The 21938-nt window shown below is 34.1% G+C and overlaps 1 protein-coding gene across 3 annotated transcripts in view; it reads right to left on the bottom strand.

The window, feature by feature from the left end:
• The window catches only part of LOC102809658 (uncharacterized), a 62588-nt gene that overhangs the window by 19986 nt on the left and 20664 nt on the right, over window positions 1–21938 (bottom strand). For all 3 annotated transcript variants that reach the window (XM_085490466.1, XM_085490465.1, XM_085490467.1), the window contains exons 5-11: window positions 21833–21905; window positions 21335–21725; window positions 20471–20672; window positions 20190–20345; window positions 19587–19813; window positions 18386–18583; window positions 14823–14925 (exon numbers count right to left, since the gene is read on the bottom strand). In XM_085490466.1, coding sequence (XP_085346592.1) covers window positions 14823–14925; window positions 18386–18583; window positions 19587–19813; window positions 20190–20345; window positions 20471–20672; window positions 21335–21725; window positions 21833–21905 — 1350 coding nt within the window. The remainder of the gene's footprint in view (window positions 1–14822; window positions 14926–18385; window positions 18584–19586; window positions 19814–20189; window positions 20346–20470; window positions 20673–21334; window positions 21726–21832; window positions 21906–21938) is intronic.

The following is a 21938-nucleotide window of genomic DNA, read 5'->3' as shown; positions in this document are numbered from 1 at the left end:
TTTTGACCATATCTACACCTGTCATCAAAAAGAGCACAGAATATGAACAGCTGATTTTGAGTGGAAATAAATTCAAAACTATTCAAGGTTTGCGAAATATAACTCAATGCCAGTTTAAAGGAAACGTACCAACCCCCACAAACTAAAAAAAACAAAAAACAATTTTTTATGAATATTGCAAATTCCGCTGTCAACTGTCAACATAAAAATTCTAAATTTTGGTGGGCATGTACAGAATGGTATACAATTATGATTTATATGGAAAGAAAAACAGTTGGTTATGGAGGTAAGATGTACATGATAATCATGGTTCAGGTCACATAAAACACTGTGAGGTTAAAGGGACACAGGCTGCATTTTTGAAACATATTTCAGAATTTGTAAACATAGGGGGTGAAATGTTACAGGACATGTACAGTGAGTTAAAGGGTCTACTATGGTACGGAATGAGTAAACATAGGGGGTGAAATGTTACAGTCCATGTACAGTGAGTAAATGGACCTCAGTAGAACTGAATGAGTAAAGATAAGGGATGAAATGTTACAGGACATGTACAGTGAGTTAAAGGAACCTTTGTGGTACTGAATGAGTAAACACAGGGGGTGAAATGTTACAGTCCATGTACAGTGAGTAAAGGGACCTCAGTAGAACTGAATGAGTAAAGATAAGGGGTGAAATGTTACAGGACATGTACAGTGAGTTAAAGGAACCTCTGTGGAACTGAATGAGTAAACACAGGGGGTGAAATGTTACAGGACATGTACAGTGACTAAAGGGACCTCAGTAGAACTGAATGAGTAAAGATAAGGGGTGAAATGTTACAGGACATGTACAGTGAGTTAAAGGAACCTCTGTGGTACTGAATGAGTAAACACAGGGGGTGAAATGTTACAGGACATGTACAGTGAGTAAAGGAACCTCTGTGGAACTGAATGAGTAAAGATAAGGGATGAAATGTTACAGGACATGTACAGTGAGTAAAGGAACCTCTGTGGAACTGAATGAGTAAACACAGGGGGTGAAATGTTACAGGACATGTACAGTGGTAAAGGGACCTCTGTGGAACTGAATGAGTAAAGATAAGGGATGAAATGTTAAAGACATGTACAGTGAGTAAATGGACCTCAGTAGAACTGAATGAGTAAAGATAATGGATGAAATGTTACAGGACATGTACAGTGAGTTAAAGGGTCTACTATGGTTTGGAATGAGTAAACACAGGGGGTGAAATGTTACAGTCCATGTACAGTGAGTAAAGGGACCTCAGTAGAACTGAATGAGTAAAGAAAAGGGGTGAAATGTTACAGGACATGTAAGTGAGTTAAAGGAACCTTTGTGGTACTGAATGAGTAAACACAGGGGGTGAAATGTTACAGTCCATGTACAGTGAGTAAAGGAACCTCTGTGGAACTGAATGAGTAAAGATAAGGGATGAAATGTTACAGGACATGTACAGTGAGTAAAGGAACCTCTGTGGAACTGAATGAGTAAACACAGGGGGTGAAATGTTACAGGACATGTACAGTGGTAAAGGGACCTCTGTGGAACTGAATGAGTAAAGATAAGGGATGAAATGTTAAAGACATGTACAGTGAGTAAATGGACCTCAGTAGAACTGAATGAGTAAAGATAATGGATGAAATGTTACAGGACATGTACAGTGAGTTAAAGGGTCTACTATGGTTTGGAATGAGTAAACACAGGGGGTGAAATGTTACAGTCCATGTACAGTGAGTAAAGGGACCTCAGTAGAACTGAATGAGTAAAGAAAAGGGGTGAAATGTTACAGGACATGTAAGTGAGTTAAAGGAACCTTTGTGGTACTGAATGAGTAAACACAGGGGGTGAAATGTTACAGTCCATGTACAGTGAGTAAAGGAACCTCTGTGGAACTGAATGAGTAAACACAGGGGGTGAAATGTTACAGGACATGTACAGTGGTAAAGGGACCTCTGTGGAACTGAATGAGTAAACACAGGGGGTGAAATGTTACAGGACATGTACAGTGTGTAAAGGGACCTCTGTGGAACTGAATGAGTAAACATTAGGAATGAAATGTTACATTCCATGTACAGTGGTAAAGGGACCTCCGTAGAACTGAATGAGTAAACATTAGGAATGAAATGTTACAGTCCATGTACAGTGGTAAAGGGACCTCCGTAGAACTGAATGAGTAAACATTAGGAATGAAATGTTACAAGACATGTACACCATGTACAGAACTGGAAGATTACATTTCTAGTACTTTGCATGGTACATGTATTATCATATGAGTATGTGACCTGGGGCATACGTCACTTTGACTGAATTCAAAAACCATAACACATTGTATTGTCTTCTATACATGGTTTATGAGTTCCTATTGTGACTTTCAGAGTTTACGATTACTATTAAAGGCAAGTACGTCAACAGAACACCGATTGATCTTCATTGTCAATCGATCAGACCATTGAAAAGATCAGTTCACCAACCAACTGAAAACCAGGGACTCAAAAATGTGCTCACCATTCAGCAAACTAGTGGATGGCCAATTCAAAAGTACAAAACCCTAGTGATTAATATTTATCTGTGACTTTTTAGGCAATGTTAAAAAATTAATGAAAAAATTTTGGAGAAATATAGAAAAAAGTGCAAAATGCTGCATCTAAATTTTGGCGGGTTATTTATAAAAGTGATGACTGAGTCCTGCATGCACTTTTGTGATTCAAATCAACATAATACTTCTGAAGATCTGCAAACTTTACTTTGTTCATTTCACACAGTTTTGTCATGTGAACAACAACTACTGTAAAAACATTTATTTTCACTGGATTTTCACTATGCTTTGAACAATTTCACTGTGTTTTAACTTCACAAACTTGGCAGAGAAACAATGAATTCTATTATCATTTTATGTGTTCAAATCGATTTAATTTATCAGATTATGATTATTGGCGAAAATAACAAAATTGAAAAGTAGTGAATAATTAATTAGTCTACAGTTTGTTGTTTTTGATTATTGTCAGTCGGTTATTGTAAGTTTATATTGAATATTTACACGCTATGCAAAAGCAAACATTTTTTTATATAAAAGTCAAAATTTTCGATGACGCATTTTTGATTCCTATTTCTCAAAAAAAAATTTTTTTTTTCAATTTTATATTTTATTCATAGCGTCAACGCATAAGAATATTAGCATGAAGAAGGTGAAAGATAATCTTCAACTTAACCCAAATCTCTTTGAGGACCACGTGCAAATCAGTGAGATGTTTCTGAATTTCTAAACACTTTTCTCTCTCTCATAAATTCACACGTTTTAACACCATAAATAAAGAAACCTGAAAAAAAAGATTATTTCTGAAACTGCAAGTACTTTTCTTTTAATTCTTTCAAAAAAGTCTCCTCACGACGAAAATAGAAAGTTAATTCTCAACGGGTATGGCTTTGTAAAACTTTTTCTCTCTCTCATAAATTCACACGTTTTAATACCATAAATAAAGAAACCTGAAAAAAAGGTTATTCCTGAAACCGCAAGTACTTTTCTTATATTCTTTTAAAAACGTCTCCTCATGACAAAAATAGAAAGTTAATTCTCAACGGGTTGAAAAAATTTAAAAGAAAATTGTCAGTGTATGGGCTTTGTAAAACTTTTGGTGAACCCCACTATTGACTAGTCTCTGACCTATATATCTTACACTGACCACCATAACAAAAGCATTAGACTATGAGTCCCATGAGAGTACCTGCTTATACAACAACAACACTGTTTAGATTTATAGATACCACCAATCACTGATTATAAATTACACACACTGAGACTCAGAGTGGCAGTCTAAATAAAACAAGGACATTAGCATGTACACATGTACTCTACAAAACTAGAGTTAAGAATAAGATACTCTGTAACCAGTAATCTATTGATTAATTGCAGTCAACAATTTTACTAATTTCGGACCAGAAAAAAATTTGCGATTCTGGTCATTGCGTATGCCAGTTTAAAATGTGCATGTGTCATTGTATTTTTTTAAATTTGTTTTTGTCAGGATTTTAGAAAAAATGAATTATTCTGGGCCTAATGTAAAAACGTTGCTGAATTTTGTACACCACTCGGGATGCAAGTCCTAATTTTATAGAGTGGCAGAGCCTCACAAAAACTTGCTTTTACCCCTTTAATAGTGTTTCATTCACTCCCGTAATCACGTCCACTTTTTCACTGACATGTGTAACCATGGTAATTGGAACTGTGGATGCGATGATGGGAGTGAATGAACAACTATTTAGGGAGCCAAGACAAGTCACGTGTCTCTCTTGCGCTCAACGAAGTCTTGGCAGATATTTGCATCTACTTAGACACAACGATAATATTGAAAGTGCTTATAACAATTTTTTTGAACAAATGACAGAGTCTTTGTCCACTCTTGGCAGTTGATTTTGTTGCTTTGTAAAAATTAATAAATTTTTCTAACATGTTGTATTATTAATGTGTCTCAAAAAAATTTGTGTTTATTTTCATGTTTATATTTTCAGTACTCTTACATGCTGGAAAAATGGACACCAGTTAGACACCAATCAATAAACATGATCACCATGGCAACTAAAAAAGCCAGCAATACAAGAATTAAAGCAGGAAACACAACTTTATTACTACATCGATGTTGTACGGAAAAAAGTCCTTCCACCACAATAGATTAGAACGTCATCAATGTCTAAGTTTAGAAAACTAAACTAAATTATTCAAACCATTCATTCCAAAGTTCCTCCTCACCTGCTGATTGTTAATAAATTATGAAAACTGACAATGATTTTTTTTCTCCCATTTTTAGTGAGCTGATTGTAATTGCTTTCTGTAAGGAAATATTCACAATTATGTTTTATAATTGACTAAGTCAAAAGAAAAGAAAAGTAGTATGGATGTGTCTCGTTTCTTTTTAAAATAACATTAGTTATTCTAACTTTGTAGTAATCAAAAATGATAAAGAGTTACACACCGGCTGTGAGATAGGTGAAAAGTATATGTTCCAAAATCTTCAATAAAATCTATATTGTCTTTTGTGAAACGCTGGAATAGTTGAAAAACAAAAAAAAAGCTTTGAACAGTGATACTGATTGCAAAATCAATCACACTTGACCAGTGATAGCACACATAAAGTACCAATCTTGACCAGTGATACTCAAACCATCACAGAATCAATCATACTTGACCAGTGATAGAGACCACACATAAAGTACCAATCTTGACCAGTAATACTAAAACCATCACAGAATCAATCATACTTGACCAGTGATAGCACACATAAAGTACCAATCTTGACCAGTGATACTCAAACCATCACAGAATCAATCATACTTGACCAGTGATAGAGACCACACATAAAGTACCAATCTTGACCAGTGATACTAAAACCATCACAGAATCAATCATACTTGACCAGTGATAGAAAGACGACACATAAAGTACCAATCTTGACCAGTGATACTCAAACCATCACAGAATCAATCATACTTGACCAGTGATAGAGACCACACACAAAGTACCAATCTTGACCAGTGATACTAAAACCATCACAGAATCAATCATACTTGACCAGTGATAGAAAGACGACACATAAAGTACCAATCTTGACCAGTGATACTCAAACCATCACAGAATCAATCATACTTGACCAGTGATAGAGAGACCACACATAAAGTACCAATCTTGACCAGTGATACTCAAACCGTCACAGAATCAATCATACTTGACCAGTGATAGAGACCACACATAAAGTACCAATCTTGACCAGTGATACTAAAACCATCACAGAATCAATCATACTTGACCAGTGATAGAAAGACGACACATAAAGTACCAATCTTGACCAGTGATACTAAAACCATCACAGAATCAATCATACTTGACCAGTGATAGAAAGACGACACATAAAGTACCAATCTTGACCAGTGATACTCAAACCATCACAGAATCAATCATACTTGACCAGTGATAGAGAGACCACACATAAAGTACCAATCTTGACCAGTGATACTCAAACCGTCACAGAATCAATCATACTTGACCAGTGATAGAGACCACACATAAAGTACCAATCTTGACCAGTGATACTAAAACCATCACAGAATCAATCATACTTGACCAGTGATAGAAAGACGACACATAAAGTACCAATCTTGACCAGTGATACTCAAACCATCACAGAATCAATCATACTTGACCAGTGATAGAGACCACACATAAAGTACCAATCTTGACCAGTGATACTAAAACCATCACAGAATCAATCATACTTGACCAGTGATAAAAAAGACGACACATAAAGTACCAATCTTGACCAGTGATACTCAAACCATCACAGAATCAATCATACTTGACCAGTGATAGAGAGACCACACATAAAGTACCAATCTTGACCAGTGATACTCAAACCATCACAGAATCAATCATACTTGACCAGTGATAGAAAGACCACACATAAAATACCAATCTTGACCAGTGATACTCAAACCATCACAGAATCAATCATACTTGACCAGTGATAGAGGGACCACACATAAAGTACCAATCTTGACCAGTGATACTAAAACCATCACAGAATCAATCATACTTGACCAGTGATAGAAGAGACCACACATAAAGTACCAATCTTGACCAGTGATACTAAAACCATCACAGAATCAATCATACTTGACCAGTGATAGAGAGACCACACATAAAGTACCAATCTTGACCAGCGATACTCAAACCATCACAGAATCAATCATACTTGACCAGTGATAGAAAGACCACACATAAAGTACAAATCTTGACCAGTGATACTCAAACCATCACAGAATCAATCAAACTTGACTAGTGATAGAGAGACCACACATAAAGTACCAATCTTGACCAGTGATACTCAAACCATCACAGAATCAACCATACTTGACCAGTGATAAAGAGAGACCACACATAAAGTACCAGCTTGACCAGTGATACTCAAACCATCACAGAATTAATCAAACTTGACCAGTGATAGAGACCACACATAAAGTATCAATCTTGACTAGTGATTCTCAAACGATCGCAGAATCAATCATACTTGACCAGTGTTAGAGAGACCACACATAAAGTACCAATCTTGACCAGTGATACTCACACCATCACAGAATCAATCATACTTGACCAGTGACAGAGAGACCACACATAAAGTACCAATCTTGACCAGTGATACTCAAATCATCACAGAATCAATCATACTTGACCAGTGATAGAGGGACCACACATAAAGTACCAATCTTGACCAGTGATACTCAAACTATTACAGAATCAATCATACTTGACCAGTGATAGAGACCACATATAAAGTACCAATCTTGACCAGTGATACTCAAATCATCACAGAATCAATCATACTTGACCAGTGATAGAAAGACCACACATAAAGTACAAATCTTGACCAGTGATACTCAAACCATCACAGAATCAATCAAACTTGACTAGTGATAGAGAGACCACACATAAAGTACCAATCTTGACCAGTGATACTCAAACCATCACAGAATCAACCATACTTGACCAGTAATAAAGAGAGACCACACATAAAGTACCAGCTTGACCAGTGATACTCAAACCATCACAGAATTAATCAAACTTGACCAGTGATAGAGACCACACATAAAGTATCAATCTTGACTAGTGATTCTCAAACGATCGCAGAATCAATCATACTTGACCAGTGTTAGAGAGACCACACATAAAGTACCAATCTTGACCAGTGATACTCACACCATCACAGAATCAATCATACTTGACCAGTGACAGAGAGACCACACATAAAGTACCAATCTTGACCAGTGATACTCAAATCATCACAGAATCAATCATACTTGACCAGTGATAGAGACCACATATAAAGTACCAATCTTGACCAGTGATACTCAAATCATCACAGAATCAATCATACTTGACCAGTGGTAGTTAGACCACACATAAAGTACCAATCTTGACCAGTGATACTCAAACCATCACAGAATTAATCATACTTGACCAGTGGTAGTGAGACCACACATAAAGTACCAATCTTGACCAGTGATACTCAAACCATCACAGAATTAATCATACTTGACCAGTGGTAGTGAGACCACACATAAAGTACCAATCTTGACCATTGATACTAAAACCATCACAGAATCAATCATACTTGACCAGTGTTAGAGAGACCATACATAAAGTACCAATCTCGACCAGTGATACTCAACCCATCACAGAATTAATCATACTTGACCAGTGATAGAGACCACACATAAAGTACCAATCTTGACTAGTGATACACAAACCATCACAGAATCAATCAATTTACTGAATAACTAGGATAAATAAACTGATTATTTAAATAGAGCGATTCAATTGTCAAACACACTCACTTTAAAAAGATAGCAATAATAAAAATGGTTCAGTGAAAATACAAATTGTAAAGAACACCATCAAACTCAAGGCCAGGGGCTATCCACTCGTCTATTATATTATCTGTTTTTTAAAGGTTTTCCATTAACTACTTTTTTATAAAGGTCAAGTCAAGTTCAAATGATTTCAATCACAACTTGTTTGTCTATTTTGAGTGCAGTATACAGATTTTAGAGAGCTATATTTGATAAGACAAAAAAAGAGTTGAGTAAACATCAAGAGAGGTTCACAATACTCCTGCTTAAAAACGATGAAAATATATTAAAAGCACCCAAATTTCCATGAGGGGGGATTACGGTAATTTGAAAGCAATCATAAAGTCAAAATTCCACCAAAGGTGCTGTGATTTCTTCTCTATCTTAAAATGTCTTGTTCATTGCATTGTGCGAGGTGTTAAATTTGCGTTCCATGTGAAAAACATACGACATCTGAACATGCTGCTGCATGGTGAAAGTCACGTTATAAAATGTAAGATCCTCACTGCTACATATCGGAATTTATTTCAAAAACTTAAAGAGTCAACAGCTGTAACTTTTACCCGGTAGTTTTCTGCCATATTTTTATTTATTTTTTCAAACAAAACATGTTTTATTTTGTGATTACTATCAAATGTGCTCAACAAAATGTGTTTTAATTAACACCATGTGTGTAGATGTCTAAAAAAACAGAAGGTGGTTTTCTTTAAAATCAGGTTACTAACCTCAGATCATTTAGATTTAGTGTGTGTTTATTGCGTAACTTTAAACTGTGGTTAAGATTCAAACCTCAAAATTTCTTTTGTTACTTAGTACGTGCTATGGCAATGTCTGTTTTTTTCAACTGCGCAATTGAGATGTCAACACAGGTTCTTTGGTCTATATCAGAGTGACCTTACCCTGACTCCCTGAATGGACACCTGTACTGCTAGAGAGAACCCCGCCTTGACATGCTGTGTGACATCAATGTTGTCTTTGTTAAAAATGGCAGAAAAGAAACCAAAACAAGCGGCACGTAACGCAGAGAGTTTGAGGAAGAAGCCCAATTTTTGCATACTCATTTGTGTTAAATTAGGGGCACTGAATAAGTACTCTTTGCCATACAAGTTTTGAATACAGACGAAAGTTCTCATATGGCAGTATTTGCTAACAATAACACACTGAGTGATGTGTGTGTGACCTCCACTGCCTGATCTTGTCTTGCCAGAATGTTCACAAAAACTCACAGCAAGACGTGCAGCTAAATATTATAACTTCGAAATAAAAATATTAAAATTGGTGTCAAATTTTTAAAGGAAATATGCAGATTTTAAATTGGACTATTTTGTGGAAGGAGACAAAATTTGAAAATGACAGTGGAAGATTATGTTTTACATCTTTGTACATCCAAGAACATTAATTAACTTTTTCACCATCAGTTCCCTCTTTTCATCACACATTCACAAAATAGTCCCATTTATAGTATGCACTTTCCTTCAGAAGATTGGGACAAAAATAGCAATTTTTTTTTATTTAATAAAAACTGAAAATTGACTCAAATTTTTTCTGTTGGCTCCCAAATTAGAGTTCATTTCCAGAAATATTGAAGAGTATAAGAAAAATGTGCAGACAAATTTGGGCGATGAAAAGGTTAAAGCAATGTTATTGACATTATTTCACTGACTCCATTCTTAATGCTTTTATAACTGCCATTGTCAGACATTCATTTTCAAAGCCTACTTTCTGTTGACGTAACATTTTTTAATTGAAAGCTTTAAAAAATTGCTCAAAACCTGTATGCAAAAGCAAGCTCTGCATGTTTCGATAAAAATTTAATTCAAAATTAGAAAAAAGAATTATTGGAATGTGAAAATTAGTTTATGAGAGATAAGCATTGTGCTTTATTAGAAGAATCCCTTGAGTCAGGATTTGAGTGGCTTATAATGTAGTATAGTGGTGCTTCACTGGACTGATAATACACAAATCAGAGGAGGGTGGGGCTCATTTCAAGCAAATGAATGGACCATTATACCACCGATACGTGTCAGAAATTATCTCAAGTTGAACATGTTCGAAATTAAACTGCACTCAAAGTTTTCACGTCAGAGAAAATTAGTGTACATCATTGTACTTTAAAGTTGTATTGTTGCAATATTTTGTTAAAAATCTTTTTAAACAAAAAGCAGATTGGGTCATAAACCGAATTCAGTAGTTATTTGTTTAATTGTGTTGAATCCGGGTTGTTTTTTCCCACTCCTTGACTAAAGTTGTTTTCAACAATTTGAGCACCGAAGTAAACTTTTGACACTAATCACAAAAAACCTCCATGTTTTTCAGATTTTTACAAAAATTGTTATGAACACCTACCGTATATAAGCAAAATCAATAAAGAAATTATAGAATAATATATACAAATTGGCAGAAAAAATGATGTGGTTTCCAAGGTTACCCGGTAATCTTGTTTTATTATCCACTGATGTTCTGCCTTTGGTGCATGCTAATTACAAGAGAATTATGTAAAGTTACCAATAAAAAAAGCACATACAGCTATTTGGTTTACTGTAAAAAAAATTATTTTCGCTATTTTCGCTGAAGGGATGATTCAGTGAAAATAAAATCCAGCAAATATACTTTTTTTCCTATATTTCACATTCAACTCATCAAAAATCAGTGAAAATAAATTCCGTACAAAAGATTCAAAATTCCAGCTAAATAAAGTATTTTACAGTAATTATGATTATTTAATAATAATTTTAATGTGAGAAAACGAAGAACAATCACAATAACACTAAATAAAGTTTGCCTTTCTGTAACGATATAGATAAAAAGAGCAACACCTGTTGTAGTTCACAATATTATGTCAACTATTCAGTCTAAGGTCCAATGAAACTTAATGCTTCATAACCATCACATAATTATTACAAATAATTTGTTTATTTAAAAAATCTATTCAACTATCTATTTATGGACATTATAAATTAACATCTGTTTTTACATTTCAGAATACAATTATTTTTATGCAAATAATAAATTTTAATTAATTTTGTTTGATAATGCATGTTTAATTATATATATATATATATACTTAATGTAAACTAATTGTATTGCTCATGCACAAAACAGTATTTCTTTGTTAAAAAGAAGAAAAAGTAAGTGTGTGCTTTGATTGAATGTACCGGTACTACTAATTCAAAAAGGGAAATCCAATGGGATCTGAAATGCATCAAAGATGTTTTCAGGTGAAAAAAAAACAAACCATAATTTAAAAAGAACTGAAAACAAAGAAAACTGACATTACCATATTAGGTTATTACAACTACTTCCTTAATACTCATTCTACCATGTACACGTAGTTCTCTTTTAGGGGCAAACCATTATTTCTTTGGGGTGGTAACTTCTCTCTAATTTATAAGGCATTGTTATCCCCCAAGATACTAATAGGTCCACCCCTTAATGACCTCATATTTTGATGTATTTTGTACCCTAGAATTTCATACACATGTACATAATGTTCAGTAATATTTAATAAAACAACACAGCTTCATATGAAATCATAATATTTTGTACGTAACACATGTGTTAACAATCATGCTGACATATCATTTTCAATCCTAGCAAAGAAATTTGCTTGTTTTGTTTTTTTCTTTTCAGTTTACTTCATTTCATTCAGACTAATACATCTGGCACTCTCTTCAACAACAGAAATCTATGATATATTAGATTTTTCAAGAATTTTTTAAAAAAATTTCTTTGTACCAATTCCTAACATCAAACATTTCTCATCTGAAAAATTTATCAAAAATTGAAATCATAATTTATGAACCACAATACAAATTCCAATACATTTCAAAAATTTTATTTTTCATTTAACAATTAAATATGTCTACTTTGCTGAGAATTTGTTTTCAATAGCATAGACCCTATTAGATATATTTAGAAGAATTTAATGAACCTTTCTTCTAAGACTTGCCATCAAGTGATGATATGCTTCTATGGTGTGAAAGAGTGAAACAAAAGCCGTTCAAATATCGTTTTGATCTGAAGTTTTCCATCGAAGGTGAAGATTATGTTTTTAAGAGATTTTATTATATTCTAGATAATGAATGACTACATAACCAAACACTATTGTCGATTTGAACGACGTTACATTCACACATATATAAATTATATTTATTTTATATTAATTTTATATATATAATTATTGAATTAATTACATAAACATCATTCCGAAATGAGATCAAGTATTATTCTCCTACTGAAGTATTTATTAATTTTAGTCAAGTAGTTTGAAAGATATTGAACAAACTAAAAACAATTAAGGTAGTAACAAACGAGTTAAAAATTGATCCGTGAATCAGACATTCTTCAAAAGTGACTAAGCATGCTATTAAATAGGCGGATACTGTAGTACTTATGTTGTATGTTTAACTCATATTCCTCTGTTGCTACCTTAAATACAGGATCAATCAATGACGAGACCCACCATCAAATGAACATTACTTAAACCTATTACTCCCGTAAGGAAAAGAGTACAATAACTGCATTTGAACCAACAAACATTCTGTGTACGACCAGCAAAACATAAAAAAGCAGAGGAGGCACAGGTGTTAGTACAATCAAACAATTAAATATAAACAATCAACTGAAATTGTTATAGTTAACTTACTGTAACAATTAAATGTATGCCACAAAACATCTTCCATCATTCACACAGAAAATCATCGTGTCTCTGTGTTAAATTACCCAATGAAAATAGACATCGCAAATTTCTTGATTTTCTCAAACACAAGATATTAAAACTGTATACATTATATTTTAACTAGTTCACAACTATAAAAACTAGGACGCAGTTCAGATCCAACATAAAGACCTTACCAACCAAGGTCAGTGAGTGTACCTAAATTATATTACAATGACACCAATACCAGCAACAATGAACAACTGATTGCTAATGAGGATTTTCATTTTAACGAGAACCTAAAAATGAATAAAAATAAAACATGAAAAAGAATGAAACAATTATTTGCAAGATAATTTTATTAATTTGGCTGCACACTTGAATAGTTTTATACAAGTTTATTGCTGGTGATCAAACACTTAAAGCATCTTACATCTAGAATATGTATTTGGTGCAGGTGACAATTGGCATGTCCAGTACAATGTAAGCTTATTGTAAATTCTCATGTATTATCATGTATTTTTTTTCAAAAACTGTAAATGATATAATTTTAATACCTCACCAAAATACCATCTCATTTCAGAACAATGTAATTTTTAGATTTTTGTTTAATTATTATTTGTTATTTTGGAGCCAGGTGATAGTTTTATACATTGATTGTCACTTTGCAAGTGTCAAGTTCAAATTCCAATTAACTTTAAGGCAGTGAATTGTCCAACAAACACCATAATCCATGTTAGAGACTATATGTATGTGTATGTGACAGGGTTGCAGATCAAATGTAATCTTTCTATCATAATAACATTGTGGATATTTATCCCACTTATCCTGGCATCAACCAGGCCTGAGTAAACCCGCCCACTTGCCGCTTTAACCATGGCTTTCCCAAATTCGCATCAACAAGTGACTAAACCTCATTCAGAGGTTATGAACTCCGAATTGAGTTCGCACATTCCCTGTCTGAGTTTGGTGTTCAAATTATCCAAGTAAAAATAACCTTGAAGCAACACCACTTAGCTTTAACAAGAAAAATAAATTTCAAAATTTAGACATTTATTTCAGTCAATTGTTAATCTGCCCTGCAACCTGTATAATTCAATCAGTAAAAAAGTTATTTCTACAATGTATGAGTTTCCCACTAAGCTCAGATCAATTCAAACAGTAGGCCGATTAAAGCCACTAAAAAACGACAAATACAGCTATCTCAATGTAGTATACACAAAACATTAAATCAAAGCCAAACAAAACTCACAGTCTACATACAAAGCCATACACACTCAAACTAAACAATCAAAATAAACTCTCGTCCAAATAACCATTCATTGACAAGCCAAAACATACACACACATAGAAAGAAAAACTGTAATTGAGGTAAGGAAGTATTCAGTTTCACGCAGACATGCTTAGAAAACAATGTATGCTTTGTATTTTACCATTGACCTTCATAAAAGAATGGGGCTCCAATTCAGGATTTAAAGACATGTGAAAACATAGCTGTTCATTTCAATAGGTTCCAACCACAGGTACACTGAAAACACCTTAGTGCTATCAGCGATCACTCCCTATAATAGAGACTGTCGCTAAGCTGTGACTGCACTTGTGGTCAAAGTCACTACAGTTAAATAACACATGGCAGTGTTGATAGCCTTCATGTTTACATTTGATAACATATTAACCAGAATCAGATCATCGTGTACAAGGCTGTCCCAAGTTAGCAGCTTCATTATATCGGCTGTCCTGCACGTTACAATGAAATTAACTGATTATTTACCTGTTGGAGCCACGGTCTTTCCTAGCTGCTCGGCAATCCGTCGGACGGTCTCCCCCTTCGCAACTGAGTTGGACATTTCTGTACTGCTGATGGAGTCCTTATCCTGTGTTATGATAAACAAGCAGGGGTTGTCAGTTTGTGTCTACCCGACAATTACGAGAGACACATCAATAGAGAGTTGGATTGTGTGTCCGCTGAATGAAAGTGACCCACGCTCACCGTACACATAAACACCAGTTACAAAGCAACATGTCAACCTTAACCTGACACCCTAGCTTATTGTGAATTCTACCACCACCTGTCAACATGGAATCCTTAGGTTAGTGTTGATTGAACTATTTCACCAGGAATTTTTTTAATCAAAATTTGCAATAATCCAAAAATACAAAAAAAATTGGATTACATTCATTTGAAAAAATTTTTTGGTAATTTTTGTTATAACATTGTTTAAATTCCCCCCAAAACTGTACTAAACATATGATAAATAAAGCTCCTAATTTAAAACAGCAGATAAATAAATAGCCTGACAAGTTAGCGTAGGTGGCGCCCTGGACTGCTGCGATCCACACCAAGTTGGCGTAGGTGGCGCCCTGGACTGCTGCGATCCACACCAAGTTAGCGTAGGTGGCGCCCTGGACTGCTGCGATCCACACCAAGTTGGGGTTACGCTAACTTGTCAGGCTAATAAATAAATAGATAAATAAAAAAAAAAAATAATAAATAAATAAATAAATAAATAAATAAATAGTGATGGGATAGCTCATGGAATCAGGAACTTGAAGGTTAGTACGGTACAGTTAATTATTTATGGAGAATTATGAATCCATTATCTATTATATTTGACTAGTTCTGATTCAATGTTTTAGAAACTAGCACCAATACTGTATTAGACTATTAGATGTGCATCTAAACCAAAAATTGCCTTCAATGTATGATAATAAAAATATGACCATGGATATACCTCAAGCATATGCACCAATAGAACAAATACTGTACTACTTTATTTTCATTTGGAATTAATTTTTGCTATTTTCGCTGAAGGAATGATTCAGTGAAAATAAAATCAAGCAAATATACCTTTTTTTCTATATTTTACAGTCAACTTGTCAAAAATCAGTGAAAATAAATTCTATACAAAACACCCAAAATGTCTTGTCAGCGAAAATTAATTCCAGCTAAAATAAAGTATTCTACAGTATTTAATGTGCTATATGTTAATATTACAGCAGAAGTCAATGTATGTGTATGTTCATATGTACTTATAATGTGTACATCTCAAATTAATACTGCTTTGATAAAAAAGCCCTAAATGCATGGTGGTATTCAGATGGTGTATCTCGCTTTTTATGCTGTGAAAGACAAAATATTGTTTACATCACTGAAACATAGAAAGAATGGTGACATCACTTGCACAGAAACACAGAATGACATCACTTGCACTGAAACACAAAATGATGACATCACTTGCACTGAAACACACATGAAGAATGATGATATCACTTGCACTGAACACACATAAAGAATGATGACATTAACACTTAAACACAGAACGATGACATCACCTGCACTGAAACACAGAATGATGACATCACTTGCACTGAAACACAGAATGATGACATCATTTTTACTTAAACACAGAATGACATCATTTGCACTGAAACACAGAATGATGACATATCAGTTACACTGAAACACAGAATGATGACATCACTTGCACTGAAACACAGAATGATGACATCACTTGCACTGAAACACAGAATGATGACATCATGCAGTTGCACTGAAACACAGAATGATGACATCACTTGCACTGAAACACAGAATGATGACATCACTTGCACTGAAACACAGAATGATGACATCACTTGCACTGAAACACAGAATGATGACATCACTTGCACTGAAGCACAATATGATGACATCATTTGCACTGAAAACAGAATGATATTACTTGCACTGAAACACAGAATGACATCACTTGCACTGAAACACAGAATTACATCACTTGCACTGAAACACAAAATGATGATATTACTTGCAATGAAACACAGAATGACATCACTTGCACTGAAACACAAAATGACATCACTTGCACTGAAACACAAAATGACATCACTTGCACTGAAACACAGAATTACATCACTTGCACTGAAACACAAAATGATGACATCACTTGCACTGAAACACAGAATTACATCACTTGCACTGAAACACAAAATGATGATATTACTTGCACTGAAACACAGAATGACATCACTTGCACTGAAACACAGAATGACATCACTTGCATTGAAACACAAAATGATGACATCACTTGCACTGAAATACAGAATGACATCACTTGCACTGAAACACAGAATTACATCACTTGCACTGAAACACAAAATGATGATATTGCTTGCACTGAAACACAGAATGACATCACTTGCACTGAAACACAGAATGACATCACTTGCATTGAAACACAGAATTACATCACTTGCACTGAAACACAAAATGATGACATCACTTGCACTGAAATACACTTGCAATAAACTACAAAGAATGATGACATTGAACACTCTTTTATGTATGTTCCTGTGTCTTTATTTAGAAGCAGGAGAACTAATCCTTTGAATATTTTCTCTCACCAAAAACATATGGGTGCACATTTTTTATGTACTTTTCAAAAGTTGACTTTGGCATTCAAAAATGTTAATCCTTCCAGAGATGCACATTGGTACCACACAGCACCACATATGGCTTCATTTATAAAGTGCAATAAGCATTTTGTAGTCAAGTGTTTGATATGACTAAGTATACAATGTGTGTAATCCTTTGATAAATAGGCCCCAGCAAAAAGTTTAGTTAATTTCTTGATTTCTATTGAATTTGTGAGATCAAAAGTGATTTACAGCATACATTGTATTTTCATGATACAACATTGACATTGACACACAACATTGACTTCTGCTTTACATTATTAAATTTACAAAGAATCTTTATCCTGAAAAATAAAATGCCTATATTACTTCTGTGAAAGAAAAGTCAGATGAATGATCCCCTAAACATAAATATTTAAATTTATGTAAATAGTATGTAAATTTATGCAACCACCACATTTGAATCCACCAATCAACTTACAGCATCCTCTTCTTTGGCTGAATCACCACCCATCATTAATTCCAAATAAGGATTTTCGGAATCTTCAAATTGCTGAGTTTTAAGTTAGAGAAGTTGCAGTTAAAAAAAAAATAGGTGCAAAAAACGAACAAAAAAATGTAGAGCAATAGGTTTCAGATTATTAGGTTAAATCAAGCTGAATTTTGTTATGCTGAGTTTAGAAAGCAATGTAAATAAATGTAAAAAAGAAGGCTCAGAAAAAATTCATGTTTATGGTCATCTAATGGATTGTGTTTTTAGGTTTTTGTCAGAATTAAAAAAAAAAACTAGGAAAGTCCAATTGTTATTCCAATTTTAAAATCTGAATAAAATTCACATCTGCATTGATCTTGGATATTTTTTTCTAGGCCCATTCTAGTTTCCGAAAAAGGGTCAAAGCTCAAAAACCAATCAACACATACCTGGTGCTCAAATAACTTCATTGTCTTGGAGACAATGTCTTTCTGTGTGACTACTTCACCATCAGATCGCTTCACAACACTTTCAAATATTTCATTTGGGCTGACGTAATCTTCCATGAAGTCCTCTTCCTCTTCAGTAATCCCAATTTCAGTGATTAATACACGTACCCACCTTGCCATGTCATCTAAGGTATTAGCCTGTAAATTGTAATCAAAATAACCATGCTAGAATTTTATTGACAAAAAATTATCATCCAAAATATCTCAAACATTGAGCACCATTAAACATTTATCATTTTGGACCAAATCAACATAAATTTCTATTGACTACAGATCTTAATCAAAATTTGAGAAAAAAATGTGGGTTTTATTTTTGTGGATTGACAAACGTTTAACATCAAAAGGATTAAGTTGCTGTATATCAATTATTTATAAAGAGCCCTGAGTTAAAGAAAACGTACCTCTAGAGGGCGCTTGTCTATTTATGCATGTGACTGGATTATAAATAGCAATATAGTGATATTATTAAATGGTATCACTTTTTTGTGTAATTTGAGTTTTTTCGTCTAAACTGTTATTTACTGGAGAAATAATTTGTTAAGTGAAAGACAAAGGACATAAACTGAAGACAGAAACAGTACATGGGGCTGAGTGTATAGATGACCATGGACTATGGATCAAACCTGCAATCTCACAGATGCTGGACACTTCAGGCAAATAATAACAGGAAAATTTATAAGAATAAACTTGATAACCTCAAGAAATGGCAAAATAGTCAACCCTTGAATCAACACCTAACACAAACAACTGAGAGAATAAAATGACAGGTAAAACAGCGTAAAGTTATCAATATGTCAGGATTGCCATATTCAAAATTACCGGTATATTCTATAAAATAAAAATTTTGGAAAAAAAATGTTCTACCAAACTGATTCTGTAGTTGTTTTAAGAGGTTGCCTATAATTCTTAATCACAATTTTTAGGGAAAAAAATGAAAAAATTATGCTTTTATTCTAGTTTATTGTGTGAAAGTTGATTTACACGCTGAGGGTTACTGCTGATCAAGCTAAATAGATGAGCACTTGACTAGAAATTTTCCTCTCTGTCAAGAGACATCCAAATGGATGATAAAATTTGACAAATAATGGAAATAAAAAGAACTTAAGACAATGGATGGTTTAGTGACAAAATATGACTGTACCTGTGCGACAACTATCGACTGATTATTTTGCTGAAGTTGAAACTTGTATGACAACCCTTTTTTCTTGCTGTCACTGACGGGTCTAATTTCACAGCCCTGCAGATGAAGCTTGATTTCACACTCTTCGCTATTCACTTTATAACATTTAAGATAATTGTCTTTAACATTACACCAACACATGTGCCATTTGCCATCGCTCAGTCTAGAACTGCACATATTTAAATATCCTGAAATAAAAACAAAAGAATGTACTCATGCTGACACCGATGGCGCTCTAGCATAAAAGGCATTAAAACATACCGGAAGTTCCTCTTTAAGGTTTTCACAACATTCATGGATTATCGATATTTGTAAAAGTATAACCTTTATTACTCAGACTTTTCACCACCATTGTAAAATTTTGTCTCCTTCCGCATGATAGTTCCAATCAATATCTGCTCGCTTCCATGGATGATGTCAATAAAAATTTAAAACGGTTCTCAAAATCTATTAATTAATAAATGTCATATTCTATTTGTTCAAACTCACATTGAATTTAAATTTAGCAGAAAAAAACAAACTGATGCTGAAAAATTGCTGAAATTCTATGATATAGTTACTTGCCCGATATAGATATACTCGTTTCTGTGATTCGTGGTATATCTGAAGCAGGAATACTTGATATTGATTTTTTCTTTCCTTTTTTAAATGGCCAAAGTGAAGATGCTGTGGCTGCTAAACTAACATGCTTATCGACTTTGGGAAAGCTGGCATCTGTGGCTGTCAACAAAATAAATAAATAAAGCATGTCTTAAGCATCAAGAAGGATTTTATTTAAAGTGCTTAATGGGAAATGTAAGCAAAAAATTTTATATAAAAAGACAATACCACTCTCCAAGACTCACCTTTAATTGGGCTGGTAGGTGTTTCTGTCAAGTTTGTATTTTCCAATTCTACTTTTTCAAGTTCACTCTTCTCTTTCTGCTCATTTTCAATAATGAGAACTTGTCTGGACGATGATGATGGTGAACTTGACTTACATTCCAATACTGGGCTGTGTGCAGGTGAATTTTTTGACTCAACCACCTGGGCACAATCCTTCAAAACCTTGAAAATGAAACAAAAATTGTGTCCTTGTGAAACAATAGAAAGATAAAAAGACCAATAGAACGCAGGATCTGCAGTCACATAAATTTTCTTATGATATGCCCAAATACCAAAACCAACAAACTGATATGCTTTCAAAATAGTATTTCCATCTGTGATCACAAATTATCAACACATACTTATATACTTATTGGAAAGAATGATCACAAGTGTTGGTCTATTATTATCACATTTCTCCTTTCTTGCAAAGAATAAAAATACACACTTTTGAGGATTTGGTTATGTTAATTATTTTAATCCAAATCTGGTTTTCCCTCTAAGTTACTACCAATAACCCAAATTTCCAATACATTGAAACAACATTATCGATACTGACAGTTTTCCTTGTTCTGCCCACAATCTGAATGGTCTGTGTACTGCTAGCGGTTGCCAATCATATCCCCCATCTGCCAATGTGTACAATGCTGTATATTGAAAAGCACAAGAGATGTATAGCTCACTAGTACTTCAGAGCAATTACGTAGGAATCAGACTAATACGAATCAGTGCTAACAAACAAGCTGCTCTCTGATTGGTCTAACTGTCAGGTGTTAGGGTTTGGTAACCAATCAGGCACAATCTTGTAAATAGCTTTGCATTGACTCCAGTTCTGGTGAACTCACCTGCACCCATTTCAGAGCATCTTTCTTTTTATCAACAGAAAACAAATACTTCTCTACCCCTGGGTATGAAATTTTCAACACATGGCTACGCTTGCCTTCCTTCTTCACATAATCAACTTTAAAGTCAATCAACGGGAAATCCAACACAACTTTCTGTTCTTCTTTGCTGTACTTGTACGCTATGAATCGCATGTCTCGAACGATGCAGAATCGCTTCGACCATTGAGTTCCCATCAGTCGTTTCTGGTGCAGAAGTCCATAGTAAGTCACTGCAGGGTCACTGATCTGAGATGCGAATAACTTCTTATAATTTTTGCTTTTCTTCTCCGGTTTTGTGTATGATGGTTCTGCTTCTGATGACGTTGATTTGTTAGAGCTGTGACGTGAAGGCCTAAAAATAAATACTAAATTTACTACAACTTTTATACACAAATCATAGTTATATAAGTTGGTATCTTAAGTAATATATATTTTTAAATATTAAATTGTTTTCTTTACCCAGAAGAGGTATTTTCTTCTCCTTCCTCGCTCTCAAACTCTTCGTAAGAACCACTTGCATCAGAATCATATCCTGCAATAGGAATACATTAACTTGTTACAAGCG

This window comes from Saccoglossus kowalevskii, chromosome 15 (genome assembly GCF_978046115.1).
Source record: "Saccoglossus kowalevskii chromosome 15, keSacKowa6.1, whole genome shotgun sequence".
Lineage (NCBI taxonomy): Eukaryota > Metazoa > Hemichordata > Enteropneusta > Harrimaniidae > Saccoglossus > Saccoglossus kowalevskii.
This window is presented reverse-complemented; position numbering and strand designations above follow the sequence as displayed.